A 23,674-nucleotide genomic window follows, 5' to 3' on the forward strand; every position below is an offset into this window, starting at 1 on the left:
TCAGAAGAACTGAAACCGTACCTCGCACAGTCGTTGTAAGTAAAAGAAAATTTCCTTCTTGACTGTTGAAGTAATCCCCTCACAGCATGCTGCAATTTGGAAGAGTGGAGCCTTTCAATCCAACCTTGGACGACTGGTCTCACTTTGTTGAACACCTTGCGTTCTTCTTCCAGGCGTACGGCATTGTTGGGGAGGAGAAGAGGTGCGCGATCCTTCAGTCCACGTGTAGGGGTAAGACATATGGATTCATTTGAAATCTGTTGGTGCCTAGTGCCCCAGGCTCGAAAAGTTTTGATGACTTAGTGAACCTTGTAAAGAATCATTACCAGCCCAAGCCGGTGACAACGCAATGGTTTAAATTTAACTCAAGAAACAGAGCTGCGGAGGAGACAGTTGCTTGTTATGTCTGAAGCAATTAACTGAATATTGCGAGTTTGGTACATCTATCAATGGTATCGGCTGGTGTGCGGTATAAATGAAAATGCGATTCAGAAGAGATTACTGTCTGAAACAAAGTTAGATTTTCAGAAGGCATTGGAAATCGCTCTGGCAATGGAAGGTGCAGTGCGAGGCTCAGAAGCCATATGAGGAGCGCAAAATGGCACCCTCCTCCATGTTGGGTGGGGAGCCCCCAGCCAAAAAGAGAGTGAAAGTGCAGAGCTTTACTCAGAAGTGGGAAGCAGCAACTGCTAGCAGACAAATTAAAAGAGATAACTTAGCAGCAAAAACATGGCATGATAGTAACAGAAGTGGAAGCAGACGACCTTGTAATGAATCAGTTTATAAAGACTGAATCTTTCTTTTGCCATTGAAAAGGACACCTCATGAGACATTGTAAAGCTAGAATCAGGCAGACTTTCAGGCAAAAGCAAAAACCCACTGAGATTAAGTGTTGAAAAGCCTGAAGTAATAGATTCTGATATCTATTCGTTGCATAGTTTAAAGGAGGAAGAACAGAACCTATATTACCATGAGAGTGAATGAGAAGTCTATCAGAATGGAGGTAGATACTGGTGCAGCTAGTACAGTGATTGGTGAGCATATTTTTAAATACCTGAATCATGGAGAACGCAAGCTGAATTTAGAAGAAACTGATGCCAAATTAAAAACTTACATGGGAGAAGACATACAAGTCAAGGGCGTATGTAAAGTCACAGTAGACTACGGAGGTCAAACAGTGAAATTATCTTCGATGGTAGTAGCAGGTGAGGGACCTAGACACCTTGGACGAAACTGGCTGAAAGAAATTAAATTTGAATGGACTGGAAACTTCCAATTGAGAACTAATGGGTTATCAGAGCTACTAAAAAAAAATGACTCAGCTTTTAAGGAAGAACTTGGAAAAATTGAGGGGTTACAAGCAAAAATTCATGTAGATCCAGAGGCAACACTAAAGTTCATGAAGTCAAGACCAGTACCTTATGCATTGCTGGATAAGGTAGAGGCCGAATTGGACAGATTAGAAAAACTGGGAGCGATACCACCAGTGCAATTTTCAGAGTGGGCAGCACCAACTGTACCTGTTCTCAAACCTGACCGAAGCATTTGAATATGTGGGGGCTACAAATTGACAGTCAATAAAGTGGCAAAATTGGATGGACATCCCATACCTAAAATTGAAGATTTATAGGCTAAATTGGCAGGTCTACATGAAGTTAGATATGAGTCATGCCTACCAACAACTGGAATTAGAGAAGGCATCCAGAAGTCTGTCACCATAAATACACATAAGGGATTGTACCAATACACCCGTTTACCTTTTGGCGTATCTTCAGATTGCGTCATATTCCAAAGAACCCACGGAAAGTTTACTACAGGGGCTGCCCCATGTTGTAGTTTATTTGGATGATGTTCTCGTGACTGGACTCACTGAAAAGAAACATTTGATGAACTTGAAAGAAGTTCTGAAACTTTTTTTTGCAGCCTAGAGTGAGATTGAAAAAAGAAAAGTGCGCATTCCATGCGAAAAAGGTAACTTACCAAGGTCACAAGGTAGATTCACAAGGCTTACATCCAGTTGAAGAAAAAGTGAAAGCCATTAAAGAAGCCCCAGCGACAAAGAATTTTGAACTGAAATCATTCTAGGAGATGATCAATTCCTATGGACGCTTCTTGCCTAATTTGTTGACAGAACTGGCAACACTGTAGTACTTGCTCAAGAAAAAACAGAGATGGTCATGACAAACAGCACAAGAAGAAGCTTTCACAGAAGTGCAACAGTTGTTACAATCATCTACACTTTTAGTACATTTTGACCCAAAAAAAGAGTTGGTATTAATGTATGACGCATCACCCTAGGGAGTGGGAGCAGTGCTTTCCCATCGAATGGATGATGGATCAGAATGACCTATTGGATGTGCCGAAAACACTCAGCACTGAAGAGAAAAAAATACCCTCAAATAGAAAAAGGAGGCCTGGCAATCATTTTCGGTTTTAAGAGGTTTCATCAATTTGTACATGGTCATCATTTTGCTATCGTAACGGACCACAAGCCATTATTAGGACTATTTGGCAAAGGCTTTACCCCCCTATAGCCTCAGCAAGAGAACAAAGATGGGCACTGATCTTGGCAGTGTATTTTTATTCATAGGCTCGAAGTCAAATTGCAAATGCAGATGCATTTAGTCGTTTACCTTTGCAAGTAAAAGATGAGGATGTCCCAATTCCTCAGGAATTCGTTTTGTTATTGAACTTCCTGGACTCATCACCGATACATGCTAAACAAATTAAAGATTGGACAAATTGACACCCAGTCTTAACCAAAATGAGAAATCAAGTTCTTCATGGTTGGTCACAAAAACAAGAATCTGATTAAATGAAACCGTATTTCCAGAGAAAATATGAGATAAGCAGCCAAGAAGGTATCTTATTGTGGGGAGCTTGAGAGTTTGTTCCTCCAAAAGGATAAAAGCCATTGTCATCTGAACTTCACAGTGCACATCCTGGAATTTCCAAAATGAAGGCAATGGCACGCAGCCATATTTGGTGGCCAGGAATGGATGGAGAGAGAGAAAACTTGGTGAGAAGCTGTGTGCAGTGTCAACACGTACAAAAATTACCTGCAACAGCTCTGTTACACCCCTGGGCGTGGCCAGGAAGGCCATGGGTACGAGTACATATCGACTATGTGGGACCTTTTATGGGAACAATGTTTCTACTTATTGTAAGCGCTCATTCAAAATGGATGGACATAAACAAAGTGAGGTTGCCCACATCTTCTGCTACAATAGACAAACCACGACAAAGTTTCGCAACCAATGGACTACCTGAAGTGCTAGTATCAGACAATGGAACAGTATTCACGAGTGCTGAATTTAGCCGATTTACAAGCCTCAATGGTATTGCTCATGTCAAAACATCACCATACCACCCTTCTTCAAATGGACTCATGAGAATAGTTCAGACGTTCAAATCTGGTGTGAAGGAATTATCTGGGGATTCTACAGCGACTAAATTAGCACATCTTCTTTGCCATTATAGAACCACCTCTCATACGAGAATAGGTGTCACACCTGCTGAATTGTCGATGAAGTGCTGTGTCCGATCGAGACTGAGCCTAAGTATGCCAAACTTGGGGAGAGAAGGTAGAAGGAAGGCAGGGAAGTCAGAAAATTGGACATGACTGTCACAGTCAGGACTGAACATTTAATGTAGGAGAGAAAGTATCTGTGAAAAACTTAAGAGAAGGACCAGCATGGTTGTTCAGTGAAATAAGTACAGTAACAGGACCTCTTTCCTACCACATGAAAGTCGACGATCGAGTAATAAGGAGACATGTGGATCACATAAGAGAAACCAAATACCCAGAAATTATTCCACCAGTTTGAATCAACATCTCCTGTTGAAAGAACTCAATTGAGTACAAATGTGTTTGAAGGGCCGACTATGCCTGAAAGAGTCAAAGAAACAGATTTACAGCTATCTACTGAAGAATCAAATGCTCAGACGACTCCAGTAAAGGAGACTCCAAATCAAACTTAAGAAGCTGTAGAGCTGAGACTTCTACACACATAAGGAAACCCCCAAGGAGACTGACATTGTAAATTATTGAGCTGTGTAAATAACCTGATTTTTAAAAAAATTGTAAAATGTATTTTTTAGTAAAGGGGGAGGGATGTAGTAAACTGATGTGTAATATACCTTTAAAACAAGTGTTATCATGTAAGATCACATGATCTTAATACCCAATAGCAGAGTAGTACGGGCTCTGTGGGAGAGTCTTGAGTTAGACACTGAAGAGTGAAGGACAGAGTTTTGAGTTGTAAGCACACAAGTGTAGCTGCTGAGTTTCATTTGTAAATAAACAGCATGTATTTATTATAACAATGATCTACTGATGTTCTCTGTCTCTGTGCCAACTCAATCACCCAAACCAAAACAAGCATGAAACCCGGATCCTCTAGCCCCAACAAACCAAGGGCACTGGGTTCAACAGTGTCCTTTTCCAAGGGCAATTACAGAAAAAAGGACAATGGTAGGGATGGTAGCTCCGTAATGTTTTGGAACCGAAACATATCCAGGACAAAGTAAAAGACGTGCAAATACTGGAAAACCGAAGTCAAAATAAAAATGGAATAAATGCCCCCAAAACCTAACACTGAAATGTGTTGTATTTTCCAGGATCTTCTGTTTTTCATTTTAAATAGCTAGTCACTGCGCTAATATCACATCAGCAATGCTAAATTCATATCAAAGGGATTATGTTCTTGTGTTTTTTCCCCACCCAAGAAACAGGATCAATTTTGTAGAGTGTAGCAATTTCTTTTATGATACAGCACTGAGGCATAAAGGCTAGGAAAATCCCAGTTCTGATCAATGGCTTGGACTCTGTGAGTTATTCGCAGGACACAGATAGGCTCTGCAATTAAACTTAGTTCTTAATTACAGAAGAAGAAATAAAAAAATCAGACAAGGTGTCTTCTCAGTCAATATCCAGCAATCTGTTAGAAAATATAGTAAGGAATGGATCTATCTCAACTGTGATGTCCTAGTCATATGGCTATAGTTCTGCATCAGACATTCCTTTACAAACCAAACTCTGTAGGTAGACATCATATGTAGGAGGAGGTGGTGGTGGTTATGAGAGAATAGGGGGTGGTTAGGCAGCTATCATACAAATAAATCTCAACCTAGAATGAGCAATTCACCCAGTCCCATTTCCCTGGTCTTTCCCCGCATACTTTAAAATTTTTCATGCCCAAATGAACCAATTGGTCTTTTCTAAACTATTGTGACTGTATTTCCATCACTGCTTCTGGTAGGACAATTCATGTTTCAATGACCTTCTGCATGAGAAAGCATTCGCCTAACTACTCCCTTCATTCTTTTGGTGTTGATCTTTAATTTATACGCTCTAATTATCAACTAACCAATCACCAGAAATACTTATTCCCATTTACCTCATCCACGATTTTGAGCAACTCTTATCAGGTATCCTTTTAATCTTTATTCTAGTAAAGAGAGTCCCAGTTTGTCCAGCCTCTCCTCATAACCATTCATTCAATTCAGGACCATCATAAGGAATCTCTTACGCACCCTCACTTTGATATTCTCGCTAAGGTAAGCTGCTGGAAGCTGGACACAATTTTCTAACCAATGATTTGTATAGATTTATCACTACCTCCTTGCTTTTCTACTCGCCTCTCTTATAAAACCTAGATTCCCATGTTTTCTTCAGCGTTATTAACGTGCCCTCCTGCTTTTATTGACTTGTGTACCGAAGCCGTTTAAAGTCGAGAGTGCTTCCACTGAGCAGTGTCAGCTTGTCAGTTCAGTCTGTTGGAATTAAGGGGCATCAGATAAAAAATTGTTTTGGTTGCATACACCTTACATATGTACACACAATATAGGTAACTGTACATCAGATGGGTATATTTAGCTAAACACCAGCCACCATTCAATAATCAAGGAAGTAAAGCGTTTACAAAGACAAAATGGGGTTGAAGTACACATGCAAATGGCGTGCAAATGAGTATTGAGATTACATGCACAATAATTGTGTCTATTATTAAATTTTTATTTGCTAATCAGAAATGCATATATCCACATCTGGATTCCCAGTTAGCTACATGTGGCAAGTAGCTAATATATATTAGCAACGCTGCTCTACCTGGAATTCTGTTTTCTACATTGGTCACTTTGTGAAGAATCTCCTGTTATTGGTCCTAAATTTACTGTTTACCAGTTTCAACCGATGTCCCCAAGTCAAACTATCGCAATTATGCTTAAACTAATATTTTAAATTAATTGACTTATATACTTCTGTAAAATCCCATTTCATAATCCTCCTTTCCATGCTTATGAGCACGAGTTTCCACAGTCTTTCCTCATGCCTAATACCGCTGACAATAGGGATCAACTTCTCAGTTCTTCACTGCACTGCCTCCAGCATCTGAGTAGCTCAGCGGCTAAAACTGGACAAAGTGTTCAAGGTGTAGTCTGACCAGAGCTTTGTACATTACTTTCTCTGCCATATTCTACTGTTTTTATTAAGTAGTTCAACATTCTATTAGCTTTACATTGGTTAGATATGTTGAGCTTGGAGTATATTACGACAGAGAGGTCGCTTTCAGCTTCAAATTTAGCAATTTTAACACTATTCCAGAAGTATGTATATGATTTATTTCTACATTTCTATGTACTCTACTATGAACTTGCCCATACATAAATGCAAGTTTTTTCCCCCTTTTATTCAGGTACATTTCATTCCCTTTTGTTCCTCTCCAAAATACACCATTTCACATTTCCCTGCATTAAACCGTATCCAATACCTATTTATCCAGTCTATAACCTGTTCATCTTCTGCTGAACTCACTTAGGAAGCTCTTCACAATAACCATACCTCCAATTTGTATGCAGATTTTGATAGTGGGATTTAGAGGACATAAGTTCAAGTCATTTACATACATATACTGAGAAAAGTAATTGTCCCAATAATGATCCCAGACTGAAGGTTATGATTGTTTACCACTGTGCAGTTTGACAAACATCATTCCAATTCTTTGATCTTTAACCAACATAATGCAGTTGTTGGAAAAGCTGTTTGTAACAGCTGAATGTTTTGGTAGACATAATGCTTTATCACCTTTTTGGCCTCTTGGCCTTTAGTACATGCGTGTAGAAGGCGTCTTGCCGGCTGCCAATTTGTTCAAAATGTTGTCTGATGTGCAAAGACCAATAAAATTACTCCAAGTGTTACAACTTCAACTCAAATGTGTCATATCATAAAATTCGAACTGGAATTTTATTTTAAAAAGCACTCTAAATTAGTGTGATTCTGCTACATCTTAATGAAGCATAAAACCCTACAATGAAATGTTTCATGTCTGAATTATGCTTAACTGAAAAATATAATTTGAAATATGCATAGGTTTGAATCCTACTTCCAATTTGACATTTGATAACATATTTTATCATTCCTAAAAACAAAACCATGCAATACTTAGGCTGCTTATTCAAACGAGATCTGGCCCCCAGTTACATGCTTTAATTAATGTTTTGCTCACTTACTTTATTTTGTTAGAGTTGTGTTTAATTAAGGGACAATGCTGAGTAGCTATAATTACCATATTACTTTGTCAGCAGTAACCTGGCAGTAAATGTACATCAACATTACTGCACTACAGGATAATCCAGCATTGTATCTTAGTACCGTATCATATTTATGCACCCAAAGTAACAGCACAAATGACTCATATTATAGCATGGATAAGAACTGTCACAAGCTGAAAGACAGTTAGCAACCTCTGCATCCTATTAAACACAAAGTGAAACTACTGACCCCATCTTGGTTCCATCACAATTTACTTGCATCTCCATAATATTGTCCATCTCTGACTCTATCTCAACCCATTTGCTGCTGAAATCTGTATTAATGCCTTTTTACCTCCAAACTCAACTATTCCAATGCTCCCATAGCTAACATTCCATCTTTCAACCTCAATAAACCTTCCTCAAAATGCTGCTGTCCATATTTCATCAATTGCATCTGTTCTTGCTGACCTACAAAGTTTGGAATTTTCATCCTCATAGCTTCTTCCCTTCTCTGTAACCTCTTTCAGTACTACAAAATCTCCCTCCAAACTCTCTGTTGCTCTGACTCTGCCCCATGACCATTCATCCCACCATTGCCAGCTGTGACTCAATAGCATTTTCACCTAAGTCAGAAGATTTTGGATTCAAGCCTCACTCCAGAGACTTAATCACAAAGTTCAGGGAATACTCCAATGCTACACTAAAAGATGAGACATTCAGCTATCTACTCTCTCAGGTGCATGACACTACTTCAAAGATGAAACGGAATTATCCCTGGCATCCTGGCCAACATTTCTCTCTCATTAAGTAACCACTAAAACAGATTATCTAGCAATTATCAAACTGTGGTTTTAGTGGGACACTGCTATGAGCAGGTTGGCTATCAGGTTTCCTACATTACAAAACTACTTCAGTGGCCGTAAAGTGTTTGCGGACAACACGAGGTCATGAGAAGTGCTATATAAATGCAGGTCTTTCTTTCTGTCAATCCTGCCTTCAGCCACTTAAACCGCCCCTCTGCATTTCCCTCCTTAAACTTGACTTTTCCTCAAAACCCACTTCTTCAACCAAACATTTGTTCTCTCCCAATACCTCCTCCTTTGGCTTAACACCTATATTTTTGACTATGCCTCAAGTCTATTTTTTAAAATTACAAGCGCTATATAAAAATCAGTTATGTTGATTTTTTTCACCTGAAGTTGTCCCAAGTGCTGTGTTTCTTTCTAATCACCAATTAAATAAATAAAACACGTTAAAAGTTACATATTTCTTTTCCTTTTAAAAAAAGCTGCACTAAACCTTTGTATTATATTTAAGGACTCTTTTTTTTTTTACCAACTTTGATAACAGGCCTGGCTCACTCTCCAGATTCAGGGACTTCAGTTCAACTCTGTTCCAGAGTTACTTATTTAAACCTCCAATCATTTCCAGGCTGCACACATGTGAGACATGTAACTTACCTTAATTCTGGTTTCAGGACACGACTAGGCCCTCCCAGCCCTCCTTATCATTTGACATGGCTTTTCCAGATTTTCCCACTTCTTGACTTCTGCTTTGATCTGCTTCTTTTTTGCTGCTACTCTCTTCCTGATTTAACATAGAAGTAGCCCAGTCTCTGCCCTACCGAGTGCAGTAATCAGGACCATCTGAATCTCAGATGCTGATGCTTATCAAATAACATGCAGCAGCCAGGTTCCTGCTGGACCCAAGGTGCCAACTTGGTCTCAAATGCAGAAATGTGTGACGAGTGGAACAACATACTGGTCAGGAATGGGCTATAAAGATTATAATGGGTAATGGCATGATAACAATATAATGTTTATTACAGCAGTAAAAAGAGATAAAATAATCTCATTTAATTTGCACCTGTAACAATTTCAAGATATCCCAGCCAAGATATTTACAGCCAAATGATCAAAGGAGGAAAACTACTGGTGTGGGGGGCTGAAAGTAAGCAACAAAGATTGGCCTGGAAAAAAAGGAAGCTGAGAGCTGGGTTTTCTGAAAAAGTGACTTCAAGGTTTCCAACTGCACTTTTCAAGATTGTGAAAGGAATTGGCAAAATGATCCATGCAAATTATTTACAATGGTGAAGGATACAAATAACAAGAAACACCCATTAAAATAAGTAAAAAGGAAATCAGGAACACATTTTTCATCCAATGAGTTGTGAACAGGTTCAAGGTTTATGGGAAAGGAAGGGATTGAAGTATATGGTTTGAATTTGAGTGGAAGGGTTTTTTGGAAAAGGAACTGGTTTATTGGCTTAATGGCAATTTCCTAATTCTAAGACAGCGCCTCTTTAAGCTATTTCTTAACTTCAAAGGTCAAACAAAGATCAACTGTCTGAATGATTGCATCATGATCTGGAAGGTTTGAAGTCTTAAGCAACTCAAACATTATGAATTTTGAGAAAAAAAATACTAATTTAGACAGCCGGTTAATATTTGCCAAGGAATACTATTATCTATTTGCTCAGAAAACACCACACTCTTGCTAATATGTGCTACATTTGAGGATAAGAAGCCCTTTAATTGAACTGCTCAATGATTTCATGGTGCTTAGTAACCGGAAAGTGCAGAGCAATTAGAACATTTAAGTATACCACAAAAATTGATTTTCCATTACAGCACTGCACAATAAATGGAAATGTAATGTATCAGAAATATTACAAGATCACAGGAAACCCTTACATGTAGAATTGCATTAGGAAGAAAAACTTGCATTTATATTGCATCTTTCACAATCTCAAGATATCCTATAAAAGGTATTTACAGCCAATTAAGTACTTTTGAAATGTAGTCATTGTTGCAATGTAGGAAAGCCACTATTGTAAAATAGTCAGATGAGTAGAATACTGAGCACTGGCATAAATAAATTAAAATAAAATGAAGCATAACTGCATGACTACAGATTTACACATAAATAAGTTCAATCCAATTATTTAAGATTTGAAAGTAATAGCATAACAGTGAAAATTCTCATCAATTCAGTGATTTCTAATTGATTCCATTCTGCTGGCGGGGCAGTTCCTCAACAGTACACCCTCTGGAGAAATGTAGAATCATTGACAGCAACTTCTGGCTTTCATGTTACTCTGTGCGTGTGTTAACTCCAGAAGATGCTGTCTGTTTCAGAGTAGTAATGACAGCAAACACAGACAATAGGCCAGATTTTGCAGTGGAAACTATGTTTTTTTTTGTGAAAACTGTAAAAAAAAACAAGTAGGCAAAATAAAAGATAGAACAGAACAGTGAAGTCTCTTGCTGCCATTACTTTAGAGTTCCTCACATTCGATTTGACAAACCATCATTTTTTGTGAACTGCATAGAACCTACAGCAGAATGCTCTGGTCTTTGGAAAAAGATGGGTTATGTTTTCATACAATTCTGAATTGGCACTGTTATATAATTAAACAAAATAAGCTTTGAAAAGAAACTTTTCCATGTATGAAAAACATCTAGCTAGTATCAATAGAGAATGGTATACTAATCACTAATGCTAACTACTATATTTTAAAAATTGTTTATAAATACTTGCAGAAATATCTAATAGGATCAAATATAGCTGGCATAATCAATATGAAAAAACATCACAAATTCAAAAAGGGAAACAAGTCAACTAACAAATAAGCAATCCAAACACAAATACTGTTGACAGCAATTACTTCATTGATATTTTTGCACACCTCTATAAATACCTAAGGACAGTAAATGCAGTTCCAATATTCAAAAGCTACAAATCCAGGAACTAGAATGCTATTAGACTAAAATCCACTGAGGTAAAATGGTTATGAGCATTTTAAGGGGTGTCAAAGATACAAAATTAAAAGAGTATAGGAATCTCAGCATGGTTTTAGAAGTAATAGATTTGCCTTACAAATCTATTGAAACTCTTTGAGATGGCAACTAAGCTTGTGGAAAAGGTAATCTTGGAGTTTGCTCGGGTCCTTAAAAGGTGCTTAATACAGTTCTTTCAGACTCAGAAGATTAAGGATATTGGACAAAGTGATACATTGTTTAGATAGATTCAGAATTGCTTATCAAAAGAAGATAAAGTGGGATATGTCTCCACTGGGAGACATGATGGAGCGAATTGGATTTATGCCAACCGCAGGGCGCGTTAATATTGTTCAAAATCACAGTCCAATATTTCCTAGTATGTATTTTATACACTGCATCTGTTGCTTACATGATAAAGGATTAAGTTGGCTGCATAATGAAAAACAAGAATTAAAGATCAGTCAAATATGCAAGAAAAAAAGAAAATGTATTTGAAATGTGAACAGTTTGTGCACCATACCTAGATACATGCTGACTGCCTTACCTTTGTGCCAGCTCTCTCCATATTCTCCTCCTCCTCTGATGTTAGCAACAGCCAAAACACCACCCAGATGTCTCACAAAAATAAGCCTTGAAACACTGTAAATGTTGAAAAGAACGTCTTAAATTCTATCATCATTTGCTACGTTTTTTTGAGAATTGACAATTACATAAACAAAAAAGTCATTCAACAACATTTTAATTTCCTTTCCAGGTACTGACATCTTGATAAATATATTGAAAAAAAAAACCAGTAAAAGGAAATATGACTCAAACCATTAAACCCTCCACTTTTTTTGGCAATGCCAAACAGAAAGTCACAAATGGAACTGTCCAACCAGATTCTCTGCTGGTGGTGTAGGTGAAGCTGGTTGCGACACTATGCATTGTTACAGATAGGGCAAGAGATAGGAGGATGGTCCCCCTTTTTCCACCTCTCGACTGAAGGAAGATTATTTTAAAAGAAAAGTGTTTTAACCTCAAGTGCTGTAACTCTCGAGAACAGACAGATGACAGGTTTTCTCACAGGGTTTTAAAAAGGATAAATGTTTATTATTCAAAACCCGAAAATGTATTCACAACAGCACCTACACACACCCCCACAAGAAAAGGAGATTACAAAAGAGGTAGCAAACACTCGGTGAATTTTTGGACTTTTAAGACCTGTCACGCTTGCTTCCTTCGCGATGGGGACTTGAAGTGTTGCAGGTCTGTGATCCACTTCTTGGTCCATTAAAGAAATAGAGATTGGAGATTTATGAAGATGGATTCTCAGTGGCTTACTGCTTTCAGTAGCAGGTTTCTATGCCTCACTCTAGTCGAGGTACAGCTGAACCCCTGCAGCAAATACCTGGTTTGGTTCCTCAGATAGGAAGATAAAGGACAGTCCAAATTCTCTGCCTCATGATGTATTTTAGGCAGGGTCCTGTTCCTTTTTTGGTATGAGCTCTCAAAAACGTATCTTAAGGGTCCTTTATCAAAAACAAAAACAGAATTACCTGGAAAAACTCAGCAGGTCTGGCAGCATCGGCGGAGAAGAAAAGAGTCGACGTTTCAAGTCCTCATGTTTTTATCCTTTATCAAAAACCTGGTTTCTGTCATGTGACTATAGTATCTGTTTTCCATTGTCCTCACAAATAGTCTCTGATGGCTTGACCATTGACACAATGGTGCTCCAGGTTTCACCCATTTACATTCTCCTTGTGATGGAATAGGGTTCTTCTCTCACCCATTCTTTGGAATTCCATTCCAAAGCCAACAAGTCCGCAAGTCCACTGTGAATGAGTTTTTGGAACTATTTGGATAATGGCAGCCGTTAATCCACAGTAAAGATTTACTGTATTTTAATGCGTTCTCAATGAAATGTCCCGAAAGGTCGCTTGCATTTTAATGTCTTATCCAGACAGGAAGGCTAGCTTCCAGGGCCTTTGTAGTTCCACATATATTGACAGAACCTCTCAACTCCATTTTGTTTCAAAAGCAGAGTGCCCATTCTCCATTCTGCTTTAAAAGTATTGTCCATTTTTCATAAATATGAGAGTCTATATTGTGAGTGACATTATGCAGATTGGAAGGTCCCACATTTGATTCTTGCTTTCATATTGAGTTATCTGATTTCAGATGGGGAAAATGCTGCAGCACAAGAAATGAAAACAACACCCAGGTTTGAGAAATGAAAACATAAAAAGATTGGCAGCATTCCAGTGGAGTTTGTGTAAGTACAGGATTGGGAAAGTCACTGATACTTTCCATGGCTACAGAATCTGCCAGCACTCTCCATGATCACACATTACCCGAGCACCTGACATCAAAGGGCTTGAGTTGAGGAGAAATTGGAGAAACTTGGACACTTTCAGACTTAAAAGGTAGCAACTGAAAGATGACCTTTTGCACATATACAAAATATTAAACAATAGAAATAAGGTCAATTTCGAGCACTACCTCTAGGTATGCCAAGACACTGGAATAAGGTTGGGAGGGAAATGTGTAACAGTTGGTGAAAGGGTAATTTAGGTTAAGATTCCAGGAAAAATTTCTTCACACAGAATGATCAACACTTTGAATGATCTTCTGGGTCAGGTAGTAAATTCACTCAAGATACAGTTAGATGATGCAATGGGAGGAAAAGCATGATCCATCTTCTAAATGGATGAGTTAACAAATGGATGAATGGCCTTGCTCAGCTGTATGTATCTTGTGAAAAATGAACAAAGTACTGAAATGCTGTCAGCCATGTGGAATATCCCAAAACTCTGGCATTTCAAAAGAGGAGAAAATTTACAAAAAATTCTTGACAACTTTCTAAACTTTAACTGGAATCATGAGCCATCATTAAATTACATTTTCTTTTAAACAGAAAAATATTAAATTTGCATTATTTTAATAAACAAATTAAAAATAAATTATTGCATGCATATCAAAGGAATCTGGTTAATCAAAATGCATTGGCATTTCAATACCATCTAGACGTTCGGACGATAAGATGATATGGAAGACCTGCATAAAGGAATACTATGCAATCTTTTCGTGATATTCCCTAGAGAGATAATGGACAGCTGGAGAATATCACTGATGGAAATGTCACATGAAACTTTTAATACTTTTCTCAAAAGGTCATAGAATCTTCAAACTACCTCATATCTTTGAAGGCTAAAGTCAATGTTTATACTAACTTCATGTACAAAGATGTTTAATGAATATATTCCTGAGAAATCTACTTTTCGTATTAATAGCTCATAAAGGAGAATTCACATTCAATGATTATCTAACATTAAATATGCCAGTGCTAATAAGAAATCAAACCTGTCCAACATATAGAATATACAGTGCTGAATTTTCTTTTGAAGAACATTAAAAAAGCCAAAGCTAATGACTTTAAAATGTTAAAGTCTGAGTTACTGTCAGAAATGTTACAAGAAAATTTTTATGCCTAGCTTTAATTAGAGTGTCAATGCCTTCATTTTTCATTAATTTATGTGCCCACACTTTCACGTGAGTCAGAAAATTATTAGTTCAAGCCCCAATACAGCACTTGAATGAAGAACACTTTCAGTGCAATACTGGTATTGTGAAGGGTGCCATTTATTGGCAGGGCTTTAAACTGAGACACTGTCAGCCTATTCAGGTGGATATAAAAGGTGCCATAATGCACTTTTGAGGAACAGAGGATTCTCCTTGTGTCCTGGACAACATTCATCTCCTAACCAACATGATCAAAACAGATCTGAATACCCCACTCTCAACATCCTGCGATTACCACTGACCAGAAACTGAACTGGACTAGCCACATAAATACTGTGGCTACAAGAGGCTAGGAATCCCGTGGTGAGTAACTCACCACCTGACTCCCCAAAGACTGTCCACCATCCACAAGGCACAAGTCAGGAGTGTGGTGGAATACTCTCCACTTGCCTGGATGAGTGCAGATTCCACAACACTCAAGTAGTTCGAAACCATCCAGGACAAAGTAGCCCATTTGATTGGCACCCCATCCACAAACATTTGCTCCCTCCACCACCGACACACAGTAGCAGCAGTGTGTACCATCTACAAGATGCACTGCAGGAATTCACAAAGGCGCTTTAGACAGTAGCTTCCAACCCCATGACCTCTACCACCTCGAAGGACAAGGGCAGCAGATGCATTGGAACACCACCAGCTGGACATTTCCCTCCAAGCCACACACCATCCTGACTTGGAAATATATCGCCTTTCCTTCACTGTCGCTGGGTCAAAATCCTGGAATTCCCTCCCTAACAGCACTGTGGGTGTACCAGCACCACATGGACTGCAGGGGTTCAAGAAGGCAGCTCACCACCACCTTCTCAAGGAAACTGGAGATGAACAATAAAAGCTGGACTAGACAGCAATCCCCACATCCCATGAATGAATAAAAAAATTACTGCTTATGGCGTTTTCCTACTGCTTTTAGAAATCAATTTGCACACTGATTACATGTTTTCCCAGCATAAACAGTGACTACAATTCAAAATGCTGTTAAGTTATTTGGAAGATCTGAGGACGTAAAAGGTGCTTATATACATACAAGTTCTTCTTCAAGCCAGTTCTTTTTCCATAATACTAACGCTATTTGTTATCCTAGGATATCCATCACCAAAGGTGAAAAAGAGAATGGATTTGGGCATGATAATTGATGCTCCACTAAAAGCTTCCAAGAAGTGTGAATGAACAGTGACAAATAAATTGGGGGGAACTTTACCTGCTAAGAACTGGCAGGCTTGGGTTAGGTGGAGTGTGAAATGATATTATCTCAAACCCAACCTCAAGCCACTTCCAACCTGCCCATTTCCAGTTTTAACAGATTTGGGATTAGTGAGGGTTGGGTGCGCACAGGCAACAAACCTGTTCTCACGAAGCGGCTGTTTATTTAAATATGTTTAACCCAGCTCAAGGGAGGCAAGGATTGCTTTGTGGAAGAGGTGGGAGGTACATGGGCCAGGAGGAGTACGAGTGCTTCCCCTGACCTCCTAAGCTGACCTGCTTCCTTGTTCACCATCAGATACCCTGAGCCCAAATGCAATTGTAAACAGCCACCTGACAGGGCACCCAAACCATCAATCAGGTTGGATTCCAGACAGGATACCTGCTGGGGAAAAAGGTGCATGCTGTAACATTAAAACTGCAGCGTGTGACTGACCAAAACCGCTTTCACACAGCAACTCTCAAAATCTTCCCCAGTCAAGATTGGGACCATTATATACATGGAATATTTTGTTCTCTGATCTTAATGGGTTTAAAATACGCTTTATAGAATTGAGATAGTTTTGTTTGGGAGATAATCCACATTTAACTCTGCACAGAATGCAGTGAAACAAACTGCCCTTCACATGCTAATATCTTGATTGTCATTTTATTAACTTGCTTTGTTGAGATTAGGAGTTGAGGCAAAATAACATGGAATGAACGGTGAAGTGATTTGTATCTACCCTGTGAGGCTGCTGAAATATGCTGTGTACATTCAGATTAGCAGTCAAGATTTTTTCAAAACCTACAGGAGATTGATAGCTTTTTACAGTGAAATAAAACTATATATTTGACTTCCTTTGATCCAGTTTCTGCTTCAAAGGGGAAGGAAGGTAAATTTCACCAAAGCCTAAGGCACCTATTCCATTCTTTCTGTCTACTTCCATATGGACTGCTGTGCAGAGATGTGCAAAGATAAATTAAACTTCATGTATAAGTTTGCATGATGGACACTAGTACAGGTTTGCTATCGCTTAACATATTAAGAGACATTTAACGCATTTTTGTGCTTGTGAAAGTGCAAATTCTGTATAAGTACTGTAAGCAAATCACCTTGGCTTTATACTCCAGTGTAGCTTTTCATTTTAGCAAAGCTGACCAGCAGTTTATAGCATAACTAGGAAAACACAATAGGGCTAATTCCGCTCATCTAATTATAGTGATAATAATTTTAGTTCAATCCCTGGGCAGTATCACATTATATTGTATTATATGATTAAAATCAGACTTTGGCTTGTAAGTAGGTAGTTTGCCTGGGAGAGGCCTTAGATGCTGAACACAAGATTAATATCTGGTGGAGCCCTAAAAATGGACCAGTAGTGTTAACAAAGTAGTAAGAATATAATATACAGACCAAAACAGGTCTTAAGAATTTTTTATTTTAAAGCAAATTTAGCAGTGTCATATAGCATGCTTACCATGAATACAATTGGTGCAGATCATGTGCTAGAATTAATTTGAACAGCACAACATTGATAAACATGACTTGCCTTCAACAAGCCCAACTGGCTGTCATTGGTTATCCTATGCAGAACTAGATGCTTAATAGTTTGATTTAGAAGCATGGACTCTAAGCGTTTATTCAGACTTAATATTAGAACATAAGAACACAAGAACTAGGAGCAGGAATAGATCAAACGGCCTGTTGAGCCTGCTCTGCCATTCAGTACGATCATGGCTGATCTTGGGATTCAACTCCACTTTCTTGCCTGCTACCCATATCCCTTGATTTCCTGAGATCCTAAAAATCTGCCTATCCCAGCCTTAAATGTATTCAACAATGGAGCATCCACAACCCTCTGTGGTAGAGAATTCCAAAGATTCATAACTCTTTGAGTGAAGTAATTTTTCCTCATCTCAGTCCTAAATGATCGTCTCCTTATCCTGAGACTGTGCCCCTGTCTTTTAGATTCCCCAAGCAGCAGAAACCATCGCTCAGTGTCCACCCTATCAAGCGCCTTCAAAGTCTTATATGTTTCAATGAGATCACCTCTCATTCCTCTAAACTTCAGGGAATATTACAGCTGTATTATTAGGCTATGTGATCTATAGTTAACTGGTTCAATTCTGCACAAAAGTGTCATGAATGCTGAACTTTACAAGATAGCTATGTTTTGAAAGGTACCTTTAACTCAAAGCAGAATTCCAAATACACACCTCGGCTCAGATACATGCCCCTGTGATCAGTTTACCATGGGGAGAGAAACTCAAATAGAAACACAATTAAGTGTAAAGTGACAGTTTTAACACTTTTCCATAGTATCTCAGAAAAAGGACAGTTGCTGTTTGAGGCACAGAAACAAAGGACTACTGCTGTGGGAAAGCAGGAACAAGCAAGCAGGATGCTTGAGAGAGTTTGGTTTCTGTTCAAAAAAAGAGAGCAAAAGGGGCTCTTGAAGATTTAAGGAACAGGGAGTCGTTAAGGTGTGCTTTGCTAGTGATAACTGGATCTGGAAAACTTGAACAGGGAGTGCAATGATTGTCAAAGGGTAGTGGAAGTTTTGACCTGGCGTTGTGAGGAGAAGTGAACCTCTGCTGAAGAGTTTGGCATGACTGTGGGCCAGTTCCTGGAATGCTACATATCTGCCAGAAGTGAGGCATTGTATAAAAGACATAACCCAGTTGTGTAAGTTAGTTAATGTGAAAGTACCTTTTCTTTGGTTTGGTGCATTAGTTGCTTGTTAATTAATGTTGGTTTAGTTTGTTTCAGTAAAAGTCTTGAAAAGCAAAATTTTGTGCTTTGGTTCTGTCAGTTGCTTGGAAATTCCTTTTTAAAGGAAATTCCTTTTTACGGGGATCGTAACAGAGCCTCCCGATCCTCTAAGGGGGACTGAAAAATTGTGATCAGAGTTTCTGTCATTGCCTCTATGACTTCCCAAAGAGCTTAGGGTGCGTCTCAGGGTGTTCAGTGACTTATTCAACTCTAGTTCTGCTGATGTTTTCAGAAACCATCCTTTTTTCACAGCTACATCTAACAATTTTTCTACATCTTCCTCTACATTCTCACTTCCACCATTGATGTAATATCTCCCTCAAAACTTCATTCTCTCTAATTAGATCCTGTGCTTCATTCCTCTGTAGGGCAATTTTCTATGCTCTCTTACTTTACTATATTTTAAAAAAATGTTCTCTCTTTATCTTCCATCCTTCTTTATATTCTCTAAAACTGTGAAGGACTATTAGTCTACTTACATAATCATTTTGAGAGTACTATACACAGATTATACAGAGGGTAGATACTCCAGTTTACAAGCTGAAATAATGGGTTTAAAAGGAAAACATTATGGTGAACAGAAAACTTTCTCCCTCAATTTCTTCTATACCTTTGGTTGATCAAATATCGATAACTATTCAAAAATTGATTGCATTCAAAGTTACAGCGCCATAGCTTTTATTTCATTATGGTATTGTACAGCTAAGCTTCAGGGGGAGGTTGCCTTTCAGATCACCTCAAGTTACAATCAAGGTCAATCTATCCTTTCATATGATTTATCGTGATTTACACTCAAGCATGACTAACTATGCTCATCAGATATTGGAACAGAAACATTATTCACAAATTTAAACCAGAGGAATATATTTATGCGTGTTCTGTATTTATTAGTTTATATAGCAGTGTATGCTAATTTCTTGGATCGTCTGCTTAGTCACATGGCCGAGTTATAAAAAGGTGACTACTCTCCAAGGTTTTCCTTTTCACAAGCTAATGATGACATTGCCTCTCGCAACCAACTATCTGGAAGTCAACCAATCAAAAGCTCAAGGACAAATTATAACCTCTCTTCACCCCCTTGTAATGGCAATTTATCATGCACTGCATTTTAGTAATTGTGCCTAGTCTCTGCGGTGTTAGATGTAAAATGTAGCATTTCTCATTTCCCACTTAAGAATGTTATTCATTTTCAACTATGGGTCTGAGAAAGGAATTTTAAATATTACAATTAGAAAATTAGCTAAAAAAATACTTGAGCCTGTTCCTGAAATCAACCACTGATATTCTGAGCAATGATTAACGCCTCTTTCGAAAGAATAACTTCTACTGTACCTAATCAAAAAAAGGCCAGTGTCGAAATCCTCATATTTCTGGTACTGAATGGATGTTCAGTTATGTTTCTTATATAGTTTTTGAAGCACATACTAATGGCATCATTAGGCTGACTGAAATTAGTCTCATAGGACCTACCATTTGTTTCTGTATAATAACTTGAAGGAACAATCACATTCATCTGTAAAATACTTTAAAACAAATTGGGGTACTGGATTTGTTTTATAAGTTTATTTTAGATTTATGTTTTTTTATGGTGAATTTGAAATGGTAGAGGTAGAGGTCTGTGAATCCTTCTGGTAACCTCAGTAAACATTACAACACTGATGCAAATACCAGTCTGTTTACTTCTTGCAGAAATTAATAGTTTGCTTAGTTGCAATTGCCTGATTAAAAATTTAAGGTCTTTTAAATAGTGCATCAAACATTTACTTTAAGCTTTATTGCTTATTTATTTTAGATTTATGTTTTTTATGAGGTTCTGAAAAGCAGGTTTGCCAGGATTTTTTTTTAGAAATAGACAACGGAGATGTTACAAGCCTATTGTCTTGCTTTAGATATGCACTCAGGTACAGCACTATTAGTTACTCACATAAACAGTTGAATATTTTACCCTTAGAGGTGTGCCCATAATGCCAATATTTAACTTCACATAGCACAGCCCTGCACCATGTAACAATAAAATCCCTTTGTAATCTGAACTGGATATTTGTATCTTTTTTGTGTGTACTTTCTCAATTTTCCCAAAGGTGGACTGAGAAAACATTTGGTAAGACGAGGTAAAATATGAATTGTTATTTTACAGCAAGTATACATACAGAGTAACACTTATGATTAAACTCAATTTAAACCTGTACTTGTCTTCATATTACATTACAAAAATACTGAACACACCATGCTGCCCTCGTGGTTGGTTGTGTTATTTGATTTAAACATTTTGGCCTAAATTTTGCCTTAGTAATAAATTGGGGTACTTACCCACGAGTTATCCAGCAAACTTGCCAGAAAAAGTTAGGGCTGGTGCTTTCAAAAGTAAGTCCTTTTTTTTAAAATGGTGTGATAATTGGTAAATTGCTGCTAAACAACATCGCCAAGCCTGAAAATTTAATTTTATAAATGAGGAACCTCATTTTTTTCAAAAGTTAGAGTTTTTTTAAACATTCATTTTTTCCTTTTACTTTTTCTGCATCTTTCTTTCCCAATTTTTATTTTGCTTTCTGTACATGATTAAATCTAATTTATAGTTCCTGGTTTATACTTTCTGGCTTGGATTCTGCATGTTCCAGTGAAAATTTTCAATCTGATTGGTTGAAGAGCCTTGCTGTTTCTTGCCTTGCTCACATGCAGGCACCTCATTGGATTGGAGCTAATCGCCACTCAAAAGGCTGCAAAATCCTTGTGGGCAGCTGTCAGTTTAGTAAGTGACAAATGTTATTCCTTCGTTGCTGACTGAAAAGCCTAGGCCAATGTACCCTCCAAGAATGTTAAGCTCTTAGCTTGCCACCACAACTTTCTGGGCCACCTTTTAAAAATTACCTTCTATGAACAGCCAGAAGGGATCAGAGACTTCCCAAAATAACCTGTGCTTGCTAATTGCTAGAACAGGCTAACAAATTGATTATTTACAGCCTCTGGGAAAACAGTATCAAAGCTTAACAAATTAGTATTTTAACAACCTATCACATCAGTGTGCACTTTTTTTTAATATACTTTGTTTAACAAAACCAACATTTAGATGTTACTCGCCCTCCACCCACCTCCACCCCCAGATTCTTCCTATGGAAAAAATGTAAAACAAAGTGATAGAAATTTAAAATATCTCCCATTGCCATGCCAAAATAAACTTCTATCACAATAAAAACAGAAAATGCTGGAAAAACTCAGCAGGTCTGACAGCATCTGTAGAGAGAGAAAAACAGACTCTTCTAAATTATATGGACTCGAAACGAGAGAAACAGAATTGTCAGAACTGCTGAATTTTTCCAGTATTTTCTGTTTTCATTATGATAGATGTTTATTTTGCCATGGCAATGGGAAATTATGTTTGAAGAAAATGACAGCTAGGACAAAAGATTTGACTAATACTAAATAAATTGCAAATCATTAAAAGTGGACTGTAGTGCAATTGGAAATAGTCATTATTTCAATTTTTAAAATGGGATAGATTTTGAACAGATCTACCAACTCAAGATTAGACATCCATGAGGTGCTATGGGCTATCAGCAGCAGCAGAATTGTACTCAATGACAATCTATAACATCATGGCCTGGCATATCCCCCACTCTACCATTACCACCAAGCCAGGGGATCAGCCCTGGTTCAATGAAGAGTGTAGGAGGACTGCCAGGAGCAGGACCAGGCATGCCTAAAAATGAGGCGTCAACCTGGTGAAGCTACAACACAGGACTACTTGCATGCCAAACAGCATAAGCAGCGAGTGATAAGCAGAGCTAAGCGATCGCACAACCAACAGATCAGAGCTAAGCTCTGCATTCCTGCCACATCCAGTCGTGAATGGTGGATGACAATTGAACAACTCACTGGAGGAGGAGGCTCCACAAATATCCCCATCCTCCTGCGATGGCAGGACTGACATATGAGGAGAGATTGAGTCGATTAGGATTATATTCACTGTAGTTCAGAAGAATGAGGGGGGATCGCATAGAAACCTATAAAGTTCTAACAGGACTAGACAGGGTAGATGCAGGATGTTCCCGATGGTGGGGGAGTCCAGAACCAGGGGTCACAGTCTGAGGATATGGGGTAGACCATTTAGGACTGAGATGAGGAGAAATTTCTTCACCCAGAGAGTGGTGAGCATGTGGAATTTGTTACCACAGAAAGTAGTTGAGACCAAAACATTGTATGCTTTCAAGAAGGCGTTAGATATAGCTCTTGGGGTGAAAGGGATCAAAGGGTATGGGGAGAAAGCGTGAGAAGGCTATTGAGTTGGATGATCAGCCATGATCATAATGAATGGCGGAGCAGGCTCGAAGGGCCGAATGGTCTACTCCTGCTCCTACTTTCTATGTTTCTATGATGGAGGAGTCCAGCACATCAGTGCAAAAGATAAGGCTGAAGCATTCACAACAACCTTCAGCCAGAAGTGCCGAGTGGATGATCCATCTTGACCTCCTCCAGAGGTCCCCAGCATCAAAGATGCCAGTGTTCAGCCAATTCAATTCACTCCACATGATACCAAGAAATGGCTGAAGGCACTAGATACTGTAAAGGCCATGAGCCCTGACATTATTCCGGCAATAGTACTGAAGACTTGTGCTCCAGAACTTTCCGTGCCCCGTTCCAGTACTGCTACAACACTGGCATCTACTCGGCAATGTGGAAAATTGCCCTGGTATGTCCTGTACACAAAAGACAGGACAAATTCAAACTGGCCAATTACTGCCCCATCAGACTACTCTCCGCCATCAGTAAAATGATGGAAGGGGACATCAACAGTGCTATCAAGTGGCACTTACTTTGCAATAACCTGCTCACTAACACTCAGTTT

The 23,674-nt window shown here is 38.5% G+C and overlaps 1 protein-coding gene across 2 annotated transcripts in view; it reads right to left on the reverse strand.

The window, feature by feature from the left end:
- The window catches only part of LOC144680932 (prolyl endopeptidase-like), a 130,697-nt gene that overhangs the window by 11,972 nt on the left and 95,051 nt on the right, over positions 1 to 23,674 (reverse strand). For both annotated transcript variants that reach the window (XR_013576648.1, XM_078542491.1), the window contains exon 12: positions 11,860 to 11,954. Coding sequence is in view for 1 of the 2 variants with exons in the window: in XM_078542491.1 (XP_078398617.1) it covers positions 11,860 to 11,954 (95 nt within the window). In the remaining variant the exon portion in view is untranslated. The remainder of the gene's footprint in view (positions 1 to 11,859; positions 11,955 to 23,674) is intronic.

The sequence above is a fragment of the Cetorhinus maximus genome, chromosome 5 (assembly GCF_964194155.1).
Source record: "Cetorhinus maximus chromosome 5, sCetMax3.hap1.1, whole genome shotgun sequence".
NCBI classification, from domain to species: Eukaryota; Metazoa; Chordata; class Chondrichthyes; order Lamniformes; family Cetorhinidae; genus Cetorhinus; species Cetorhinus maximus.